The sequence below is a fragment of the Leucopleurus acutus genome (assembly GCF_964270905.1).
Source record: "Leucopleurus acutus genome assembly, chromosome: 6".
Classification (NCBI taxonomy): domain Eukaryota; kingdom Metazoa; phylum Chordata; class Mammalia; order Artiodactyla; family Delphinidae; genus Leucopleurus; species Leucopleurus acutus.
In genome coordinates, this window is record NC_139149.1 from 28,278,593 (window position 1) to 28,303,899 (window position 25,307).

The following is a 25,307-nucleotide window of genomic DNA, read 5'->3' on the forward strand; positions in this document are numbered from 1 at the left end:
GGCACTGTAACTGCACACATGAGTTTTGAAACAAGTTTTACCCTTTCATCTCTCATATCAATGACAGCACAGATGTGGGAGAAAAGACAGCAATAAAAAAAGAATTCAGTGTCAGAAATGCGATTCATCTACCCAATACGATCTTTTCAGTTGCTTTACTGCATCTGCTATTTTTAAGGTAATCTTCCAAAACATACTTCAAAGGCAGGCTCACTTCAAGAGCAATGTTTATCACATGCATAATTCGGTTCTTTCCTGTTACATGTTGCTACCATCGACTCTTAGAGAAACAACAATACCTGGAGGACTTAGCCATCCTATGTGAGAGCGATGGCTTCATACACAGTTCTACTCTTTAGATTCAGGTACTTATGATCGAAACAAACACAATTCACATTTAAAGATGTTTCTTTTTCTTTTAAGTTTGAAAACCTTATAGGGAATGAAGGTTCACTGCCAGAAACAAAAGGAATCCTTTACCACGAAGAGCTGGGCTTGGTTCTTGGTCATTCTAATTGAATATATATCTGTCCTTCCTTTCTATTGGCTGTAGAAAGATTCAGCCAGAAGATAAGTATGGAGTCTCACTATGGTAATTGTAGTCAGGACAGACCTTTTGCACAAGTTTATAATCAACACTGTAAAAGGCAATGTAGATGCAAATGACCTTGAAGGGCTTGGAACACAACCAGGAAACGTGGCTCTGAGTCTGCTCCTGGTAGCAGATCTTGGACGGGTCGAAGTTGCACAGGGCAGTCTTCTTCGCCCGATCTGTTTTTTCATACTCAATGCGACAATTGAAAGATTTGGATTCCTTGGTCTCCAAGGTAGACTGTGGGGAAACTTCAAATTCCACCACTTTGGAGGGGGGTACCAAACTCACTGAAACATTGCCCAGGCCTGTGGAATTATGTCGGAAATAAACACTGAAGGTTCCATTTCCATGGTCAACGATCTTCCCCGTGATAAGGAGGTTGAGCTTAACAGTTTTAATGTTGGAATGGAAGTCGCCCCATCCAAACATTTTCTTAAATTTTCCCGTTTTCACTATTGGCCTCCGTTTAGTTCTTGCCAAGGGCTCCTGAACCTCCGTGATATTGGCCAGCCAATCCCAAAAGTTCTCCAAGCTGTCCGCATATGCCAAGTGCCCGGGCTTGGGGACTGGAGACTGTTTAACAAACAGACGCAGAGGATTGATGATCCTTGAGTGTACCACGTTTCCCACCAGTGTCCCGGCAGCATCTTTGTCTTCCCAATCCAGCCCTTCTGTGGCATGCACCACCTTTTTACTGTCACAAAATAGCTGTTCGAAAAGAAGAAAGAGAAACACACTTTAGGTTAGGCTTTGAGTGCCTTTTTTTTTTTTTTTTTTTTTTTTGTGGTACGTGGGCATCTCACTGTTGTGGCCTCTCCCGTTGCGGAGCACAGGCTCCGGACGCGCAGGCTCAGCGGCCATGGCTCACGGGCCTAGGTGCTCCGTGGCATGTGGGATCTTCCCACATGTGTGGGAACCCGTGTCCCCTGCATCGGCAGGCGGACTCTCAACCACTGCGCCACCAGGGAAGCCCCACCAGGTTAATTCTTGTAATTTATTTCAGTTCCTGCTAAATAGCATTTCACACACACAGCTGGGCTCCACAGTGTAACAAGATGACCATTTAATTCAAGCAATGTAAATCCATGAGTACGAAAACGGAAATGATGAGATCAAGAAGAGAGTACAGTTGGTTCTTTGTATCTGCAGGTTCTGAATCCAGTGGATTTGACCAACGCTGAATTAAGTTAAAAACAAATGAGAACCCCCTCCAACACGCCCACCCCCAAACAGAGATTTCCGAAAAGCAAAACTTGAATTTGTCATACTCTGGCAACTATGCAACTATTTACATTGTATTAGGTATTATAAGTAATCTAGAGATGATTTAAAATACACAGGAGGAGGTGCATAGGTTACATGCAAATACTAAAGTATTTTATGTAAGGGACTTAAACATCCCTGGATTTTGGTATCCAAGGGGATTCTGAAACCGATCCCCCATGGATATCAAGGGTTGATTGTATTTCATTTTAATGTGTTGATGTGGTTTTAGTCTCTGTTCCCTAATCTTTACATTTCTATCTTCCCAGACTGGGGGAAATAGTATATTTTGGTCTCTTATTTCATAAAAACATTTAAGATCTTTTTTTTCAGGTAGAAAACAACTCTAGAATGCTGAGGTTTCTACCATGGAGCTAGAAACCACCTGAATATAAGATATTGATAAGACTCTTAAAATATTTTTGCAGGTACTAAGGGTATTATTGTATTCAAAGCTTATGTCATATAATTTCATAACTTCTGATATAATTTGACTTCAAATTCTGTAACGAAAAGTAGTGTGAATAGGAAGTTCTACAAAAGTTTTAGTTGAAAAAATATAATTTCAAATTTAGCTGCCTTTATAGAAACAGAAATAAATTGGAAATGTACATTTTGAATTAATTAATAGACCTATTGTTGATAAATTAAATTTTGTTACAACTGAATAATACCCTGAAAGATAGGATTGCCAGGAAAGAGTCATGTGCATGTGTTTTATGGATTCCACAGTATTTTGACTCAAATCATACCCACTGAAACATAGCACTGTATTTGCATTTGATTTTTATTATTCTTTTTGTAGCGTAAGAGTCCTCATGATTTCTAAAAATCACTTAGCTAAGTCAGTATGAATTTTGAGGGACAGAATCATAATATATGAAACTGTTGCCTGGAGTGAATATTTACGGATGAGTTATGAAGTCTGGAAAATAGAGGTTTCTAGTGGAAACACAGATAGCCTCTTATCTCGAATGGCACAAAGCACTCTGGTAATGATTCTCTGGAAAAGTGTCAGCAAGATGAAAAGGATGAGAAAGAAGTGGGGCTGTGTTTATGTAGTTTCCCCAACCATTTCAAACTTGGCAAAGCACCTGGTAAAACCAGTCTCAGATTGTTACAAAAATTATTGCTTTCAATACAAGTTTGAAAAAAAAAGCTTGAATTATTAATATTGCACCTGACTACATGGTAGAGTTTAATAATATGAGGTTACATTTTATATATTCATAAAAGTTTTAAGTGCTAATAGAGTTTTGTGAGAAGTGTTTTCATCTATAGCTTGTACCCAAACACTTTAGAGGAGGAGGCCAAGGACTTAAATACATGTGTAGATTTTTCCTTTTTTTACTTTGGTGGGGAGGGAGCACATAATAATGTATTGGTCCCTTTGATTAATTTCCCGAAGGCTTTCCCCCACTCAGGTCTGGTATTTTTAGAAATTCTTTTCTCTTTACTTAAATTACGGAGGTTTGTCAAACTGCATGCTGCATGTTCTTACTGTTTTGGAAACCTAAATCCGTACTACCTCCTCTTAGGGGCTTACACATCCTGAGTTGATGCTTCTTTCTCTCTCCTGGCGTTAAAGGGCTGGCATATTCACCAGGAAAAGAGGTATCATTGCTCAGGATTTCTGGCTCAAAATACTCTGGGTATTTCTGATACTGTAACTAGCTTTCTGTCTTTGAACACTCTTAATTATAATGTGCACAAAACCTCATTCAGATCAACTGGTCATACAGCTCATGAAGGTCAGTACAGGCTCCAGATATGACTTGAGTTTCCTGGGAACTGATGCAACCTGGTCCAAGTGACTTGTCCTGTTCTCTCTCCAGGGAGACATTCAAGGACACATGGGCAGATAAGAAACCCCTTGCTGATCAAGGTCCAATTTCTCTTCTCTCTGATTATGATTCTTGCTATTATCTATTGTTTTGCCTGTTTCCAGTATTTCACGAGATGTGCCTTGCTTGGTCATTGCTGACAGTCACAACTACCGTTCCTGAGAATCACTGGTACTCAAGCTTCTCCTTTACTTCCTGATCTCAACTCCCCTATTTGTACAACTTCCTCACTTCTTCCCTCGCTCCTGCCTTTCTTTCTCTCTTTCACAGGGTAAATTTCCCTTTAGCTTGCCTTTTCAAAAAACCCCCCCACATCTTAATTCTTACTTTTACACACCATGCTCCTGATGAATACTTTATTAGCAGAATTAAGATCCATTTTCCGTTCAAAAATATTTTTTCACTTACAAGTATGACAACACTCTTCACTACCAGGAGAAACATGCTCTTTTTTTTTCTTAAAATGTTTGTTTTACATTACACATTTTCCTGAGTTTTTTCTGCCTGGATCATTTTTCTTGGTTTAGTCCTTTGCCTTATTTTTCTCCTTCCTTTTCTGTTATTGAAAACCTACCAACATTGAACCCATTGTTCAACAGGAAGTCTTCAATCATGTAGAGTCTCAGGTTAACTAGTATTAGCGTATTTTAGAATACATGATGGGCCCCCTTATGAGACAGACATTATGAGATCCTTCTCTTACCCTTTGGACTTCTGATGTGATGGTTCTGAGATTAGTCAATAATAATTACTCAAAAAGTCATTTACTGACTTTTAAAAAACCCGAAGATTTTCTTTGTAGTAACATGGTGTAGCAACTTGACCCAAACATATGTGACTCATCCTAAAGAAATATGAGTGTAAAAAAAAAAAAAAAACTAAGCTTATTAAACAGATACATTAGATATGATTATTTGCTTTTAGAAAGGCTCTTCAATTCTTCAGAAAAGATTCTCCAGATGAGAATTTAAAATGAAATTTGATTCCTAAAAAATATATTCTAACATAATACTCTTCAGGTTCAAACCTGCTCAAGGAGCCCTTGATTTTAAGGTTGGCCTATATAAAAATAATCAAATTTAACTATTAAGCACAGATCTATAATTGTTCTCTGTTCCAATGAAAAACAGTCACTGACAGTTCCTTAGACAAAAAAAGTAGATGGATGTATCTTTTAGTTTTTTTGCTTTGCCCTAGACCATCACATTTGTCATTTGCTTTGATAACATTAAACAAGGTGAGAAAAGCTGTGTATAACTTCATCTGTGTTTTACTCTAAAATGCATGGACGGTTCTTACAAGTACTGATTTCCAAATCTAAACCCAAATTTAAAAAAACTATTGGATGATGATGTATTGGTAGAAGAGTATAATTAAAAGGGTAAGTATATTTCTAGTTGTCTTAAAAAGCCAACAATTGTACCTCCTCTCCCAACTTCCTCTCCCTTTGGTGTAACTTGTTCAGCCTTCTCCCTGGAACATATTCTTAAAGGCATGCATTACTGCTGAGAGGGCACCCTCTCCTAAACAGGTCTACAAAGACAGTTGTGAGACCAAAGTCCCCAGGGCTCACGCTTCACCTCAAAAGACCTAACCAGGGATGACTGGGGTTTGGATCAACCACAACCCTGCCTGCACTCATCCATAAACTCCCAATATGAAAGCAGCATGGTGGAAAAAGCATAGGGTTTGGTGCCTGATGACCTCATCACCCCCTTAGCCTGAAGTATTTGATGTGAGCCCCAATTTTCTCACCTTCATGTCCTTTACCAGTTCATTGTAAGGACTAAATAAAAGAATGGATGGAGACTTCCCTGGTGGTCCAGTGGTAAAGAATCTGCCTTCCGCTGCAGGGGATGCAGATTCTATCCCTGGTTGGGGAACTAGGATCCCACATGATGCGGGGCAACTAACTAAGCCCTCGTGCCACAACTACTGAGCTTGCATGCCTCAATGAGAGAGCCCGCGTGCCGCAAACTACAGAGCCCGTGCTGCAAGGAAAGATTCTGCAGGCCTCAACAAAGATCCCACGTGCTGCAACTAAGACCTGACACAGCCAAAAAAAAAGAGAAAAAGAATGGATAGAAATTACTGAGCCCAATCTCTTGCAAAAGGCGTTCAGTGACTGCTGGCTCTTGCGTGGTCCAAAGTGCAGTCCCATGCCTCCTATCCAAGAATTGTTTTCAAAGGATTATATGGATTCTCCGGTCTCCAGGAAACTGATTAGTGGTTAATCAAGCAACTTGTTCAGTGCCATATGATACATTAACGAGTAGAAATTGACCTTCTCAACCCCAGAGCATCAATCAAATGCTGCCTCGTGTTTCCAGTCTCGCTGACATCTGAGTCATACCCATATCACAGGGACAGGTGAGCTCTTTTTGCCAACAAAATGTGTTTGTGGATCTTTTATTCCAACCTACGAAATGAGTCAGCAAAGGATCTGAAAGTACAATGTGTCTGGCTGGTGCCCTCATTCCTATATAGACAATTTCGGTGATACAGCCTGCTGGGAGAGGACCATAGGTGGTTCTGAGCCTGTGGGCAAACCACTCTGTCCAAGGCAAGGTTGTTAGATGTTATCTGCAAAACACAAGGCTGTATCCCCCATTACTTTTGTACTATGCTAATATCAGTATCACTGCTATCTTTTGTCCCACCATATTACAATAATAATGCAAAAACATTTAACGGCATGCACAAAATGGAGTTTAAAAAAGGGAGAAAAAGAGGAATTGCTGTGTTTTATCTGTTTGAACATTCCCTGATTTCAACACATTTATCAAAGCTTAAGTAATTTATGTCTTGGCAGGGTGTATCAATTTCACAAAGCACACACATTAGCTAGATACAATGATATCATATTAGCTTTTTCTGCATCTTAGAGAGGAGCTCAAAAAGATTAATAAAACCTCAAACCCTCATCAATTAAATGAAGCAGGTGGAAGGAAGGAAATAGAGGAAGAAGACTGTATTTCATTTCAGTTCTTTTGTTTTTAGGGGGGAAAAGGAGCTGACAGGTTCAAATCATTCATCATAACAGGCTGGAGTTGAATTTCACTGATAATTAAATGCATTTTTTTCCAAGAGGCAGAGAGGGTGCAATGAATTTTATAGTAGCAGATGTGAGAACTGTCACGAATTACGGAAATAATTTATAAACTAAAAAGCATCTCCCTTTGCAAATACTATACCAGAAGATCTTTTTTTTCAACTGTATTTGTTATGTATTTTTCAATAAACATTTCATTTTAGAATAGTTTTAGTTTACAGAAAAGTTGTGTGGTACAAAGAGTTACCAAATACCCTGTACCCAGTTTCCTATATTGTTAACATCTTACATATTACACTTGTCACAACTAATGATCCAATGCTTATACCTTATTACTAACTAAAGTCCATACTTTATTCAGAGTTCCTTAGTTTTTCCTTAAAGTCCTTTAGCTGCTCCAGGATGCCATCTAGGGTCCCACATGACATTTGGTCATCATGAGTTTTTAGGCTTGTCTTGGCTGTGACCATTTCTTGGTCATTCCTTGTTTTTGATGACCTTGAACGTTTCAGAGAGCACTGGTTAGGCATTTTGTAGAATGCCTTTCAATTAGAGTTTGTCTGATGTTTTTCTCATGATTAGACTGGGCCTTGGGGAGGAAGAATACAGAAGTAAGGTGCCGTTTTCATTACTTCATCTCAAGGGTACATGCTAGCAGCGTGACTTAATCACTGTTGATGTTAATCTCTGGCTTAGGTAGGGAAGATTTTTTTTTTTAAGTTTTGCTTTCAGAGTTTTCACAAGGCTTGTACATGTTTGTTATTATAAGCTTAGTTTAATTTACATTTAATTCAGCGGCACTTGGTTTAGGATTGATTTTTTTTAATGTCAGGAGCTCTCAAGCATTTCGATTTATAACCCTTTACCACATCACTGAATTATCTCAAATAACGTCAGAGTTGTTTAGGAAATCCTACACTATTCATAAATTATTCTGGCACTCTTATGTGCTATAAGTATGTCTGTCATAATCAGTTATTATTATTGCTATTTTATTTGGTATTTATTTCTTAAAAATGGGGCCCATTTTGTTAATTGATAGTTCAATAAAGAAGAGCTTAGTCTATAAATATCTCACATGGAGTTGGAATTACTTGCTTAACATATTAGATTCAAATGTCCCTTTTCTCAGTTTTGGAGCTCCATCATACTTGACTCTATACATCCAATGAGTCAGTATCAACATTTATGTGGGGCTTTCTTTGCAGGTCTGTTTACCAAGGGGAATGGAGCTAAGGAAAGAGAGCCTCCCAAAGCAGAGTTCTACATTCATAGTAAGCTGGGTGCTGCAGGACCATGACCACTACTTGTTTTCCCTTGGCATCTGAGACAGTCAGACCTTTGCCGTAATTATGGGATAACCATCTTCTATATGTCCCTCATTGTGATAGCTTTGCTTCTTCCCTGTCGCTGCATGTGGGGATGGGTCCTAAACTGTGGGGGGCAGGGGAAGAAGAGGGGGAGGAGATTTGTCTACACCCATGAGTAACAGAAAGGAAATGAGGGCATTTAAAATGTGAGCTTCTGGGGTTCAAATTCCATTCAATGTATAGCATGCCATTTTCAGTTCAAGTAGCTCTGTCCTAACAGGTATTATTTTTTATTTCTTATTTGAAGAAACACCTGTGGATGAAATATCAAGACCAGCCTTGCTGTCCAGTCTGGGGTTTAGCAATTCTAACTGACACGTTTATTTAGCCCCTATCGACTCTTCACTTACACAGCACCAGGACGTTGAAGGAGAGGCTTCAATTTCCTAAGTAGTTGAAGCATAGCTCTTCAAGCTCACTTCTTCGAAATACAGCTCAAGAGACTGGATGAACTTAACACACCTTGTTTAAGAGAGTGGGAAACCTCAAACGGTTTAGAAATATTCCCACTTTACTTTTGCAGGAGTAGTTTACAGCTCCACTGAGTTTTATCTTTGCCTGCAATCCTATGAGTGCTACGGTACTCCCACATGGCCCTTGCAAATTATTGGACTGAGAGGAAAAGTGGAGTGTCCCAATCAAGGCTGTGCATTGCAGAAAAGAATCTGTTGGCACATCCTCCAGTGGCTGAACTTCCGTAAGTAAAAGATTGTTCTAAGAGTGAAGGAATGAATGAAAGAAGCAGGGGCGATGAACCCAATCAGAACAGGTAAAAACCAAAGCAGGAAAAAGCAAGCAATGGAAACAGTAATGCTTTGCTTTCCTGGAAGGAGTTGGAGTCAGGAGCCCTGGGATGGAACACTGGTACTGTCACTTAGGTCCCATCATCTTGTGCAAGCCATGTGCCTCCTGAGCCTGGTCTTCTCAAATGTTAAATGGTGAAAAGGAAAGGTTGGAGTTGCACTTCAAGGAGACGAAGGAGGCTCTGAGGTAAGAAGTGAGCTAGAGTGAGGTGGGTCCAGGGGCAGGAACACCTGTAAGGAGGTGAGTTCTGTAGTCCAGGGAAGAAGTGGGGAGGCTAGGAACCTTGGTCACAAATGCATGTGTTCATTTATTTTCTTTCTTTCGTTCTTTTTTTTTTTGCGGTACGCGGGCCTCTCACTGTTGTGGCCTCTCCCACTGCAGAGCACAGGCTCCGGACGCACAGGCTCAGCAGCCATGGCTCACGGGCCCAGCCGCTCCGCGGCATGTGGGATCTTCCTGCACTGGGGCACGAACCCGTGTCCCCTGCATCGGCAGGCGGACTCTCAACCACTGCGCCACCAGGGAAGCCCTGTTTATAATTATTAATGAGAGTGTAATAACAATGTAAGACAACAGTTATATTTTTCCTAGTGAAACACTCATTTTTTATTTTCTTTTCCAACTTTATTGAGGTATAATTGACAAATGAAATAGTAATATATTTAAACTGTAGAACATGATGATTTCATATATGCTTACATTGTGAGAGGATTCCTACCATCAAGTAATTTAAGTAACACATCCATCCCTTCACATAGCTACCTTTTTTCTTTTCTTTTTTTTGGTGAGAATCCTTAAGATAGGGTTCTTAGTAAATTTCAATTATACAATACAGTATTATCAATTACAGTCACCATGCTATACGTTAGATGCTCAGACCTTATTTATCTTATAATTTAAAGTACATATCCATTTCTTTTAACAATAAACAGGCTCCAAGTTTCAGTCAGTGCTAAATTCCTTACTTGGAGGTCTTGTGCTTGGGGATGGCAACCTTAGCGGACTTTGTGTTTCAGCCTTAAACCTCCTAAGAGCCGTTGAAGGTAACAATAGTTATTTTTTGGGTTCTAGGACAGTCAGACCTTTGCCATAACTGTGGTGTAACACTTTTCTATTACTCTATATAATTATTACAATATATATTAATGCTTCTTGATAATGAACCAAGTATGTTCTGGGTAAATAACAATATTTTGAAATAATGCATGTTTGTCTTTATGTTTATAGGTGTGTGAAGATATGCTAACAGGCAACAAATCTGACTAATGTCTATGATTTTCACAAGAACTGATGAATGCTCTAGATGAAAGGTAGAGAGGACTTTCAAGATGATGGAGGAGTAAGACATGGAGATCACCTTTCTCATCACAATTACATCAGAAATACATCTACACGTGGAACAACTCCTACAGAACACCTACTGAACGTTAGCAGAAGACCTCAGACCTCCCAAAAGGCAAGAAAGTCCCCACGTACCTGGGTAGGGCAAAAGAAAAAACAGAGACAAAAGAATAGGGACGGGACCTGCACCAGTGGGAGGGAGCTGTGAAGGAGGAAAGGTTTCCACACCCTAGGAAGCCCCTTCTTGGGCAGAGACAGCAGGTGGCGGGGTAGGGGGGGAAGCTTTGGAGCCACGGAGGAGAGCACAGCAACAGGGGTGCGGAGGGCAAAGCGGAGAGATTCCCACACAGAAGACTGGTGCCAACCGGCACTCACCAGCCCGAGAGGCTTGTCTGCTCACCCGCCGGGGTGGGTGGGGGTTGGGAGCTGAGGCTCAGACTTCTGAGCTTAGATCCCAGGGAGAGGACTGGGGTTGGCGGCGTGAACACAGTTTGAAGGGGCTAGTGCACCACGGCTAGCTGGGAGGGAGTCCGGGAAAAAGTCTGGAACTGCCTAAGAGGCAAGAGACCATTGTTTCAGGGTGCACGAGGAGAGGGGATTCAGACCACCGCCTAAATGAGCTTCAGAGATGGGCGTGAGCTGCGGATATCAGTGCAGACCAAAGAGACAGGCATGAGACGCTAAGGCTGCTGCTGCAGCCACCAAGAAGCCTGTGTGCAAGCACAGGTCACTCCCCACACCTCCCCTCCCGGGAGCCTGTGCAGCCGCCACTGCCAGGGATCCAGGGACAACGTCTGGGGGGAGAACACGTGGCGTACCTCAGGCTGTTGTAATGTTATGCTGGCCTCTGCTGCCGCAGGCAGGCCCCGCATCCATACCCCTCCCTCCCCCCGGCCTGAGTGAGCCAGAGCCCCCTAAACAGCCGCTCCTTTAACCCCCTCCTGTCTGGGCAAAGAACAGACGCCCTCAGGAGACCTACACGCAGAGGTGGGGCCAAATCCAAAGCTGAACCCCAGGAGCTGTGGGAACAATGAAGAGAAAGGGAAATCGCTCCCAGCAGCCTCAGGGGCAGCGGATTAAATCTCCACAATCAATGTGATGTACCCTGCATCTGTGGAATGCCTGAATAGACAATGACTCATCCCAGAATTGAGGCGGTGGACTTTGGGACCAACTATAGACTTGGGGTTTGCTGTATGTGACTGACTAGTTTCTGATTTATATGTTTGTCTTCGTTTAGATTTTAGTACTTGTTGTCATTGGTGGATTTGTTTATTGGTTTGGTTGCTCTCTTTTTTCTTTATTGCTTTCATTTTTTATTTTAATAATACATTTTTAAACTTTTTATTTTAATAACTTTATTTTATTTAATTAAAAACAATTTTTTTTCCTCTCTATCTTTTTTTTCCCTCCCTTTTCTTCTAAGCCATGTGACTGACAGGGTCTTGGTGCTCCTGCCAGGTGTGAGGCCTGAGCCTCTGAGGTGGGAGAGCAGAGTTCAGGACACTGGAACACCAGAGACCTCGTGGCCCCACGTAATATCAATCAGCCAGAGCTCTCCCAGAGATCTCCGTCTCAATGTTAAGACCCAGCTCTACCCAATGACCAGCAAGCTCCAGTGTTGGGCAAGCTATGCCAAACAACTAGCAAGACAGGAACACAAACCCACCGATTATCAGACAGGCTGCATAAAATCATAGTAAGTTCACAGACACATTAAAACACACCACTGGACTTGGTCCTGCCCACCAGAAGGACAAGATCCAGCCTCATCCACCAGAACAGAGGCACCAGCCCCCTCCACCAGAAAGCCTACACAACCCACTGAACCAACCTTACCAACTGGGGGCAGACACCAAAAACAACGAGAACTGTGAAGCTGCAGCCTGTGAAAAGGAGACCCCAAACACAGTAAGTTAAGCAAAATGGGAAGACAGAGAAACACACAGCAGATGAAGGAGCAAGGTGAAAACCCACCAGACCTAACAAATGAAGAGGAAATAGGCAGTCTACCTGAAAAAGAATTCAGAGTAATGACAGTAAAGATGATCCAAAATCTTGGAAATACAATGGAGAAAATACAAGAAACTTTTAACAAGGACATAGAAGAACTATAGAGCAAACAACCAATGATGAACAACACAATCAATGAAATTAAAAATTCTCTAGAAGGAATTAATAGCAGAATAACTGAGGCAGAAGAATGGATAAGTGACCTGGAAGATAAAATAGTGGAAATAACTACTGCAGAGCAGAATAAAGAAAAAAGAATGAAAAGAATTGAGGACAGAGGGCAGACAGCAGAAGCAAGAAGAACTACAATTCTGCAGCCTGTGGAACAAAAACCACATTCACAGAAACATAGACAAGATGAAAAGGCAGAGTGCTATATACCAGATGAAGAAACAAGATAAAATCCCAGAAAAACAACTAAATGAAGTGGAGATAGGCAACATTCCAGAAAAAGAATTCAGAATACTGATAGTGAAGATGATCCAGGACCTCAGAAAAAGAATGGAGGCAAAGATTGAGAAGATGCAAGAAATGTTTAACAAAGACCTAGAAGAATTAAAGAACAATACAACAGAGATGAACAATACAATAACTGAAATGAAAACTACACTAGAAGGAATCAATAGCAGAATAACTGAGGCAGAAGAATGGATAAGTGACCTGGAAGACAGAACAGTGGAATTCACTGCTGCGGAACAGAATAAAGAAAAATGAATGAAAAGAAATGAAGACAGCCTAAGAGACCTCTGGGACAACATTAAATGCAACAACATTTGCATTATAGGGGTCCCAGAAGGAGAAGAGAGAGAGAAAGGACCTGAGAAAAATATTGGAAGAGATTATAGTCAAAAACTTCCTTAACATGGGAAAGGAAATAGCCACCCAAGTGCAGGAAGCGCAGAGAGTCCCATACAGAATAAACCCAAGGAGAAACATGCTGAGACACATAATAATAAACTTGGGACAAATTAAAGACAAAGAAAAATTACTGAAAGCAGCAAGGGAAAAACGACAAATAACATACAAGGGAACTCCCATAAGGTTAACAGCTGATTTCTCAGCAGAAACTCTACAAGCCAGAAGGGAGTGGCATGATAAAGTGATGAAAAGGAAGAACCTACAACCAAGATTACTCTACCCGGCAAAAATCTCATTCAGATTTGATGGAGAAATCAAAAGCTTTACAGACAAGCAAAAGGTAAGATAATTCAGCACCACCAAACTAGCTCTACAACAAATGCTAAAGGAACTTCTCTAAGTGGGAAACACAAGAGAAGAAAAGGACCTACAAAAACAAACCCCAAACAATTAAGAAAATGGTAACAGGAACATACATATTGATAATTACCTTAAACATGAATGGATTAAATGCTCCAACCAAAAGAACCAGGCTTGCTGAATGGACATAGAAACAAGACCCATATATGTGCTGTCAACAAGAGACCCAGTTCAGACCTAGGGATACATACAGACTGAAAGTGAGGGGATGGAAAAAGATATTCCATGCAAATGGAAATCACAAGAAAGCTGGGGTAGCAATACTCATATCAGAAATAAATACACTTTAAAATAAAGAATGTTACAAGAGACAAGGAAGGACACTACATTATGATCAAGGGATTGATCCAAGAAGAAGATATAACAATTATAAATATATATGCACCCAACATAGGAGCACCTCAATACACAAGGCAACTGCTAACAGCTCTAAAAGAGGAAATTGACAGCAACACAATAATAGTGGGGGACTTTAACACCTCACTTACACCAATGGAGATCATCCAGACAGAAAATTAATAAGGAAACAGAAGCTTTAAATGACACAATAGACCAGATAGATTTAACTGATATTCATAAGACATTCCATACAAAAACAGCAGATTACACTTTCTTCTCAAGTGCTCATGGAACATTCTCCAGGGTAGATCACATCTTAGGTCACAAATCAAGCCTAAGTAAATTTGAGAAAACTGAAATCATATCAAGCATCTTTTCTGAACACAACACTATGAGATTAGAAATGAATTACAGGGAAAAAATGTAAACAACACAAACAAATGGAGGCTAAACAATACGTTACTAAATAACCAAGAGATCACTGAAGAAATCAAAGAGGAAATCAAAAATACCTAGAGAAAAAAGAAAATGAAAACACAACGATCCAAAACCTATGGGATGCAGGAAAAGCTCTTTTAAGAGGGAAGTTTATAGCTATACAAGGCTACGTCAAGAAACAAGAAAAGTCTAAAATAAACAATTCAACCTAACACCTAAGGGAACTAGAGAATGAAGAACAAACAAAACCTAGTTAGCAGAAGGAAAGAAATCATAAAGATCAGAGTGGAAATAAATGAAATAGAAACAAAGAAAACAATAGCAAAGATCAATTAAACTAAAAGCTGGTTCTTTGAGAAGCTAAACAAAATAGATAAGCCATTAGCCAGACTCATCACGAAAAAGAAGGGGGCTCAAATCAATAAAATTAGAAATGAAAAAGGAGAAGTTACAACAGACACCACAGAAATACAAAGCATCCTAGGAGACTGCTATAAGCAACTCTATGCCAATAAAATGGACAACCTGGAAGAAATGGACAAATTCTTAGAAAGGTATAACCTTCCAAGACTGAACCAGGAAGAAATAGAAAACATAAACAGACCAATCACAAGTAATGAAATTGAAACTCTGATTAAATATCTTCCAAGAAACAAAAGTCCAGGACCAGATGGCTTCACAGGTGAATTCTATCAAATATTTAGAGAAGAGCTAACACCCATCCTTCTCAAACTCTTCCAAAAAATTGCAGAGGAAGAACACTCCCAAACTCATTCTATGAGGCCACCATCACCCTGATACCAAAACCAGACAAAGATACTACAAAAAAAGAAAATTACAGACCAATATCACTGAAGAATATAGATGAAAAAATCCTCAACAAAATACTAGCAAACAGAATCCAACAACACATTAAAAGGATCAGACACCATGATCAAGTGGGATTTATCCCAGGGATGCAAGGATTCTTCAATATACACAAATCAATCAATGTGATACACCATATTAACAAATTGAAGAATAAAAACCATATGATCACCCCAATAGATGCAGAAAAAGCTTTTGACAAAATTCAACACCGATTTATGATAAAAATTCTCCAGAAAGTGGGCATAGAGGGAACCTACCTGAACATAATAAAGGCCATGTACGACAAACCCACAGCAAACATCATTCTCAATGGTGAAAAACTGAAAGCATTCCTCTAAGATCAGGAACAAGACAAGGATGTCCACTCTTGCCACTATTATTCAACATAGTTTTGGAAGTCCTAGCCATGGCAATCAGAGAAGAAAAAGAAATTAAAGGGATACAAATTGGAAAAGACGAAGTAAAACTGTCACTGTTTGCAGATGACATGATACTATACATAGAGAATCCTACAGATGCCACCAGAAAACTACTAGAGCTAATCAATGAATTTGGTGAAGTTGCAGGATACAAAATTAATGCACAGAAATGTCTGGCATTCCTATACACTAATGATGAAAAATCTGAAAGAGAAATTAAGGACACAGTTCCATTTACCATTGTAACCAAAAGAATAAAATACCTATTAATAAACCTACCTAGGGAGACAAAAGACCTGTTTGCAGAAAACAATAAGACACTGATGAAAGAAATTAAAGATGATACCAACAGATGGAGATATATACCATGTTCTTGGATTGGAAGAATCAATAATGTGAAAATAAGTATACTACCCAAAGCAATCTACAGATTCAATGCAATCCCTATCAAATTACCAATGGCATTTTTTACAGAACTAGAAAAAAATATTAAAATGTGTATGGAGACACAAAACACCCCGAATAGCCAAAGCAGTCTTGAGGGAACAAAGCGGAGCTGGAGAAATTAGACTCCCTTACTTCAGACTATAGTACAAAGCTACAGTAAGCAAGACAATATGGTACTGGCACAAAAACAGAAATATAGATCAATGGAACAGGATAGAAAGCCCAGAGGTAAACCCACGCACCTATGGACAACTAATCTGTGACAAAGGAGGCAAGGATATACAATGGGGAAAAGACAATCTGTTCAATAAGTGGTGCTGGGAAAACTGGACAGTTACATGTAAAAGAATGAAATTAGAACACTCCCTAACACCATACACAAAAATAAACTGAAAATGGATTAAAGTCCTAAATGTAAGGCTAGACACTATAAAACTCTTAGAGGAAAACATAGGCAGAATACTCTATGATGTAAATCACAGCAATATCCTTTTTGACACACCTCATAGAGAAATGGAAATAAAAACAAAAATAAAGAAATCAGACCTAATGAAACTTAAAAGCTTTTGCACAGCAAAGGAAACCATAAACAAGATGAAAAGACAACCCTCAGAATGGGAGAAAATATTTGCAAACGAAGCAACTGACAAAGGATTAATTTCCGAAATATACAAGCAGCTCATGCAGCTCAATATCAAAAAAACAAACAACCCAATCCAAAAATGGGCAGAAGACCTAAATAGACATTTCTCCAAAGAAGATATATAGATTACCCACAAAGACATGAAAAGATGTTCAACATCACTAATCATTAGAGAAATGCAAATCAAAAGTACAGTGATGTATCACCTTACACAGGTCAGAATGGCCATCACTAAAAAATGTACAAACAATCAGTGCTGGTGAGGGTGTGGAGAAAAGGGAACCCTCTTGAACAGTTGGTGGGAATGTAAATTGATACAGCCACTATGGAGAACACTATGGAGCTTCCTTAAAAAAGGAAAGATAGAACTACCATACGACCCAGCAATCCCACTACTGGGCATATACCCTGAGAAAACCATAATTCAAAAAGAGTCATGTACCACAATGTTCATTGCAGCACTATTTACAATAGCCAGGAGATGGAAGCAACCTAAGTGTCCATCGACAGATGAATGGATAAATATGTGGCACATATATACAATGGAATATTACTCAGCCATATAATGAAATGAAAGTGAGTTATTTGTAGTGAGGTGGATGGACGTAGAGTTTGTCATACAGAGTGAAGTAAGGCAGAAAGAGAAAAAGAAATACCATATGCTAACACATATATTTGCAATCTAAAAAAAAAAAATGGTTTTGAAGAACCTAAGGGCAGGACAGGAATAAAGATGCTGATGTAGAGAATGGACTTGAGGACACAGGGAGGGGAAAGGGTAAGCTGGGATGAAGTGAGAGAGTGGCATGGACATATATACACTACCAAACGTAAAATAGATAGTTAGTGGGAAGCAGCCACATAGCACAGGGAGATTAGCTGGGTGCTTTGTGACCTCCTAGAGCGGTGGGATAGGGAGGGTGGGAAGGAGACGCAAGAGGAAGGGTAATAGGGGTGTATTTATATGTATAGCTGATTCACTTTGTTATACAGCAGAAACTAACACAATGTAACACAATTATACTCCAATAAAGATTTTGAAGAAAATAAATAAATGAATAAAATATAAAACAAAACAACTGAATTTTTTCCCGTAATCATAGCATCTATACCTCAAGTGGATGTTTTCAGTTTTTGTTGTTTACACTGAATATAAAATATTTATAGCCCATACTGATTTTCTGTGAAATGCTTGCAATAATAGAAATAATGCACCATGCATAGATTGAATAGATCACCTTCCATTAACAAGGAAGGCCGTACCCTTAACTATTTTATAGTACATCAAAAATATGTGGTCCATCAAGGAAAAATAATTATAACTTTCCAGGATCAGGCAGAATGAGCTGAGTGCTCCAAACTTGTGAATTTATACCAAGCTGGGAGGATTGGCTTTTCCATGATAACAGGACTGGCATATGCTACTAGAGATAAATTGATACAGATCTGTACAAATATTTTTAAAGGCAGCTGGCTTGCCCCCACTGGATATCCTGGAAGCATTTATTAACGTTTTTTCACAGTGACAATCATTGCTAAGTGCCAGTTTGGAAGAATAACTGGTTTGTTTAATAGATTTGTTTATATTACTGCTGCTGATAGAATACATTAATTATTTCACTGGGGTAGTATTAGTTCAAGCCAAGGACCCCCAAAGTGACCACTGCTATACAACATAGAGGTGGCCTGCAGATCCCACTATAGCTGAACAATTATAGAACCAATAATGAAACGTGGTCTAAGGCATCATTTATGTTGCATATATTTATAGCTTATATAACTGGATTGCTCTAACAATTCTGTCCCGTATCCTTCAGTTAAAATGAAACAACGACCTGCTCAGCAGGAAGCAAAAGGAAAAACCCTGTTATGATCGAAATTAGCATCCCTTTAACTTTTTTGCTTGTAAACGAATTTTGGAAAGCATTTTCTCTGGGTCGAAATTTTGCAGAGTATCATCCCTGCTGACAAGAGAACACGTATCTGCTGGACAATCGACAACGCTATATTGATGATTAGTAGTATGGCTTGCCCTGAAGTCATATTTCTGGTGCTCCATTACAGAACTGTCACAGCAGATTAAAAGAAGAATGACATGAAGGGAATGAAGAATGACAGAATCAAACATATAACAATGTATTAATTGTACCTATTAATATTTTGTGGCATAATGTGGCATTGTTTCAAAATTCATCTTGCAAGTTGAGAAACAAATGATTGCTTAGGAGAAGAAAGCTAAACAATGAACGTCCTTTCTGCTGAGAGTAGCAAATTCATTTTACTTTCCAGATATCTTTTAATAGCTACCCTTTACATTTTCTAAATTGATATAGGAACTAACAGGAAACATAAATGTGAAGACAGAAATCTTAGTAGTAAGAGCCAGAAAGCTAGATTGCAAGGCTTGGCATAGTTTTATTGCTAAGGTTAAATATGGCAATTCTTATTTTATCTTGATGACAGTAATCTGGAAAATCGATGACACAACGTCTGCAAAAAATCTTACACACACACACACACAAGCCCACATTCTGACACACAGAAATATCACGTGTATAAACGCATGTGTGCATGCACATACCATAATTTCTGTAAACATTTAAAAGAAATGGTGTGATACTAAGTGAAGTAAGCTAGACAGAGAAAGACAAATATCATATGATATCACTTTTATGTGGAATCTAAAAAAAATTATACAAATGAACTTATATACAGAACAGAAATAGAACCACAGACAGAAAACAAACTTATGGTTACTAAAGGTTGGGGGGGAGGGATAAGTTAGGAGTCTGGGATTAACAGACACACACTACTATATATAAAATAGATAACCAACAAGGACCTACTGTATAGCACAGGGAACTGTACTCAACATTTTGTAATAACTTATAAGGGAAAAGAATCTGAAAAAGAATATAGATAGATAGATAGCTAGCTATAAAAATGAATCAGTTTGCTGTGTACGTGAAACTAACACAACATTGTAAATCAACTATATTTCAATAAAAAAGAAAAGAGATGGTGTGAAAGAAAACAGATGTCATTTTGTATTCGCAAGCTGCAGAAAGGGGGCTCTTTAACAAATTATGAACAGACTAGAAGTAAATTTTAAGATGCCTTGTGGTAGAGGGCTGCTAAATGTTAGGCTATGGCTATGCTTCCCAAGTAAAACAGGGCCAGAGGGCAATCTCATTTAACCCAAGTTTTGCAAAGTCACAGAAGGTATTCTTTTGATCATCTAATAGAAACAGTCCTTTCACTGTTAAGGAATAAGCGACTCAGCATGGTAAGTGGCACTGTCTCTTTTCACCCCCCATCCTTAGAAGCCCCATCCGAGTTTTCAATGAGAGAGAAGAGCTTTGCATGACAGGAACACATAAATACTTAGAAATATAATGGCCTGGGAAAGACAACAGGCATCTGTGCCTTGACTCCTAAAAGCTGGCATTTAAAAAGGAAAGTTTGCAACAGAGGGAAGAGCAGTGAAAGGAGAAGTGGAAATGGCAGATATTGTATTTTTTACGCCAGTTTAGGCAGTTTCAATGCAGGATGAGGAAACATGGCAGGGTGGTGGGTGGACAGGGCAGGAGACAGGGGTTAGGAGAGGTGTACTGTGTATGGCTTTGTACTCTACCATCAAATCCACTTGATATTTCAATCTTCACGTACCAGTAATCCAGCAATTAGCACATACTGCCTGTAAGGGTTAGTTTTAATTGCCAACTAGGCTAGGCTCTAGTACTCAGTATGCAAACACAAGGTGCAAATACCAGATGCTGCTGTGAAGGTATTTTGTAGATGTGGTTAACTTTGCCAATAAGTTGATTTTTCCTTTTTCAGTTAAAAATGTCAGCATTTATTGATTACATCTTTCACCAAACATTACATTCAGTAATTTAAAATATTTTTTCAAATGGTTTTAGATACACAGATGATATTTCACTTAAATGTGAATATTCATAGTCTATTGGGGATTTTTACAGGATCCTCCATAAAAGTGCTGCTTTATGATGGTCCAATATAAGTATGTTTTGTAATATCAGTGTCAGTTTCCACACTAAAAAACATCTATTTAATAAAAAAAAACTCAATGCATATTGCTTGTGTATATGAAACTGATAACTGTGTCAAAATTATTTTTGCATTAATCATTCCTGACATTTATACCGAGAATTACAGATTCTCTGTAGCCTGAGAGAACTTCAGAGACTTGCCCAAGGTCTAAGTATTGAGAAGTAGCAATAAGTCTAGAAATCAAGTCTTTTGTATCACGTCACTGCTCTTTCCACACTAATACTGTAATGGACCTGACACACAAAAAAGCTTGAATAATGTAATATAAATAATAATATAACATTTGCCTTATAAATAAAAATTTTTTCTAAGTACAAAATGAAGTTTACTCTAGAAAATGAAACTAAGAAAACTGAAGAAAATTAGTCTTTACAATTACTAATATTTTAATATTTATTTATATTTCCTCCAAATGTAATATAAATAATATATATCTTATATATTACTTTAATTATTTTTAAGGAAAATACATTGTATTCAGTCACATAATAATTCAAATGGTCTAGAAGAAAAAAATCTTGCTATTACTAAGAATAAAATCTAAATTCTAATCTGGGTCAGTTTCCCCTAGACCTCCTCCCTAGATCTTGAAGGACATTTTACTGTTCCATCATTTGGGATCATGGATCTTTCTGGAAAGAAGCAAGCTCACTGTCCTCTGGGTGAGCTGGGGTAGCAGCCCCTCCCTCGTAGCCCAAGGAGGTATTGTTAGCCCTGGTCTTTGCATCCATGGCTCTGCCCTCAGAGTCATTCTTTCTTTATTTTGTCCCATCTCTGTGCCTCTCAGTCCAGGCTGGAAAAGTTTCTTTCTTTTTTTTTTGACTGCCCCGCATGGCACGTGGGATCTTAGTTCCCTGACCGGGGATCCAACCCATGCCCCCTTCAGTGGAAGCGCAGAGTCCTAATCACTGGACCGCCAGGGAAGTCCCTGGCAACGTTTCTGACGGCATAAAATTCTTAAAACCTTGTCAGTTTCCTGTGTAGTTCACTGGTGTCCAAGCCATCAATAAGAGCGCCCTCCAAGCATCTTTTCTGGATAAGTGTGTCTCTGCTTCTTGTTTATGCTGAGATGGTTGATTGGATCCATGTGTCATACACCCAATATCTTCAGCAAAAGTTGTTCAGTCACACCCTTTGGTGTTTTCTCCAGAGCAGTTTGACTCTAAGTAGATTATTCTTGATGTTGTGAGTGGGCCTTACCCAATCAGTTGAAATGTCTTAAAAGCAAAACTTCTTCCCTGAGGAAGAAGACATTCTGCCTCAAGGTTGCAGCATCGACTTTTGCCCAAGAGTTTCTGGGGTCTGCCCTACGGTGTCAGAATCGCCAGCCCCCATAATTGCAAGAACCAATATTTTGAAATACAGCTCTTTAGATTATCTATCTATTATCTCTCTCTCTCTCTCTATCATCTATGTCTATTTATCTATCTATCTATCTATCATCTATCTATCTATCTATCATCTATCCTACTGGTTCTGTACCTTTGAAGAACTCTGATACACTGCCATTTGATTTTAATAATTATACTCATGTGTGAATATCTTATTTTCATGATTCAATTATACCTCTTTCTTTCTTGTCTTCTCCATAGAACCTAATACAGTGGACCCTTGAACAACATAGGTCTGAACTGCATGGTCCACCTACATGCAGATTTTTTTCACTAATTACGCATTACACTACTACACGATCTGTGGTTGGTTGAATCTGTGGGTGCAGAACTGTGGCTATGGAGGGCTGAATGTACCCAGATTTTTGACTGTGCAGGGGGTGGGCAACTCTTAACCTCTGTGCTGTTCTAGGGTCAACTGTATAGGGATACTTGATGGTGACTTAATTGCTCGTTCAGATTTAGGATCAAGGGACTCCATGTGGCTCCCAGAGGAAACTGTGAAAGTTTAGATCACTGCACTTGTCATACTGTTTATTATTATTATTAGTTATGTTTTACTTGACTCTTCCTCTTGTAAACTCCCTGGTGGCAGCTACCATATCTTGCTCACCTTTATGTTGCCAGCACTCTTCACGGAGCTTGATTCACAGTAAGTGCCCAGTAAAAACTGAATACATAAATCTGACAGAACATCCTGGACTTTTCACAACTTTGTATTTCTTTAGGCCTTAGTCTTAGGACATACTGGAAAATGCTTTAAATCTTAAATAAAACGTAGTTGGTAAAGGAGTTAAGTAAGAAAAACAGTGGAGATGGAGAGTAAGGAGTTACAAGTTGGGAGAATGGAACTGAATAATAAGTAATGATAACTGGATAGAAGAATAATGAAACCTCTACTGTATAGGACAGGGAACTCTACTCAGTATTCTGTGATAACCTATATGATAAAAGCTTCTGAAAAAGAATGAATATATATGTATATATAACTGAATCACTGTGCTGTACACCTGAAGCTAACATAACATTGTAAATCAACTATACTCCAATAAAATTTAAAAAAAAAGATTATAGGGATTCGACATAAAAAAGAATGAAACCTAAATAAAAATATTAAAAATAATATTTGAAAAAGTTAGTAGGAATTATTAAAAGGATTAATTTATAGGGTGTTACTTTCAAGGGGTCTTCATACCTGTGTCATACACCTTGTGTATGACATCTAATACCTATAAGCTAATAATAATTCACAGGCCTCCACCTTCAGCCCAGACTCTCTGAAGTTCATGATCCGTATTATCTCCCTTTTTAAAAGACAGCCTCACTTTAAATGAACCATGAAAAGTATACACCACCAGTTTGTAAAACATAATATGCTGCCTTCAAGGTTGTGGAAGTAGCAGTTAACAATGAGGATAGAAGGGGATTGGGAAGGCTATGAGCTCTCTGTTAGAGCTCAACGGACTGCAACGCTTCCTCATCCGACTTACTGGGCTGACGTTCATGCCTGCACAGCTCCCTGAACTTCTAAAAGTACCTTGCTGACAACTGGCACAGCCAGGTATATATCCTGGGAGCTCTCTTTCAGTCATCTGATACTTGGCTAAGATCAACTGTGGCTTCTTTCTTGCCATCTGCAATCATTTGTAAACCAGACCAAAATCAAAGCCTCCTCTGTCTCTCCGGCTGTCTCTGCACACCTGGTTCAGAAGTCCTGGGAAAGGTCAAACAGTATGGTCCTGGGATTAGGAGCTGGTTCAGGACCACAGGCAGTGGGCCAGGCTCTGTCTTGCAACCATTTCCTGTCAAACCATATCCATCAGGCATCTGGTCCAGTGAATTTTCTAAGATCTGATTGTGAGCCTTTAAATATCTCCTTATTATCCAGAGCGGTATTTTCACACTTTCAGAGCTCTGGAACCTTTTCCTCCTAAAGTAAGCTTTTGTAGAGTCTCAATAAATACAAGAGACGCAAATGGCATTTACATGCACAATTATACATGAGTTCAAGTGTGTAACAACTATTATTGTAAACTTCATGAATGAGTGCAATAAGGATCTTAAAACAAACGTGAAACTTGAAATCAGAGGTAACAGATGACTGTTGCAGTCATATCTGCCTCAAAATAGCTCACGGTAGTACTTCCTCCATAAAGTATCTGTGACAATCTGATGGACTTGGCTGTTCTCCTTTTGGGCTTTCACTATTGTACTCTTATAATAGCACCTGAACTGCTTGGTCTCCCTTCATTAGGCTGAATTCTTTAATAACAGGGACATTTTCTTGTTCTTTGTTGTATTCCCAAGGCCCAGCACATTGTCTAAAATAAAGTACACATACTTAGTAAACATATGTTGCTGAAAAAGTGTAACCCTTCCCATAAAGTGCCAGTATCATTTCAATATTGACTGAATGACTTGGTTAAACTTCCCCTGAGATTTTATGTATTGCAAAGTCATTCCTGGCTTGTACCCAAATGACCATATAATATTTTTAATTTACTGGGGATCAAATACATGAAGTTTAACTGACTGTGGTTTCCATAGAGAGCCTGGAGAGAGAAGCCACGCTTGAGGAAGGAAAAAGGTGGGATGCTACAAACTATTCCTGATGGCGTCCAGGCCACCCTGGCCCTTGAAGACTCAAGTATAATCCCACCCTCTGGGATCCAGAAGAGAAGGGTTCCTGGACTTGGTTGGGGGGCGTGGTCAGATTCAGGAAGGGACCTGGAACGGGCTGCTGTGGCTTACTCTAGTTAAACAGGAAAAGGGGGAGACAGATTCCTGTGAAGGGTGTCCTTCTGGGCCTGGGGGAGAATTAGCAGAGCATCCACCGAAGTACCAAGGAGACAGGATGCTTTTCCAGGAGTGTCCATGTCAAAGTGAAGAATGAAGGAAGAAGTTACTCAAGTAAGTTACAGTGTTGTGGGGAGATCTGATGATTTCAGACCGAAAGCATTCTGAACCTCAATCACATACATTCCATTCCTCACTGTACCGCACTTGGCTTTTGTAGACATATTTAACAATCCACCAAATAAGCCAGAATACTTAATAACGAGTGGAAACCTTTTCAGTGTGTTGCTGGGGAAGGGGGAGCAGTCAGTGATTCACTAGGTCTTCATG

General features: G+C 39.2%; 1 protein-coding gene across 1 annotated transcript in view; it reads right to left on the bottom strand.

Moving 5' to 3' along the window:
• Window positions 1-559: 559 nt before the first annotated feature.
• Window positions 560-25,307, bottom strand: part of NXPH2 (neurexophilin 2) — a gene marked incomplete at both ends in the record, with an annotated part of 107,571 nt that continues 82,823 nt past the window's right edge. Inside the window, one exon of the mRNA XM_082841313.1 lies at window positions 560-1,303. Coding sequence (XP_082697439.1) covers window positions 560-1,303 — 744 coding nt within the window. The remainder of the gene's footprint in view (window positions 1,304-25,307) is intronic.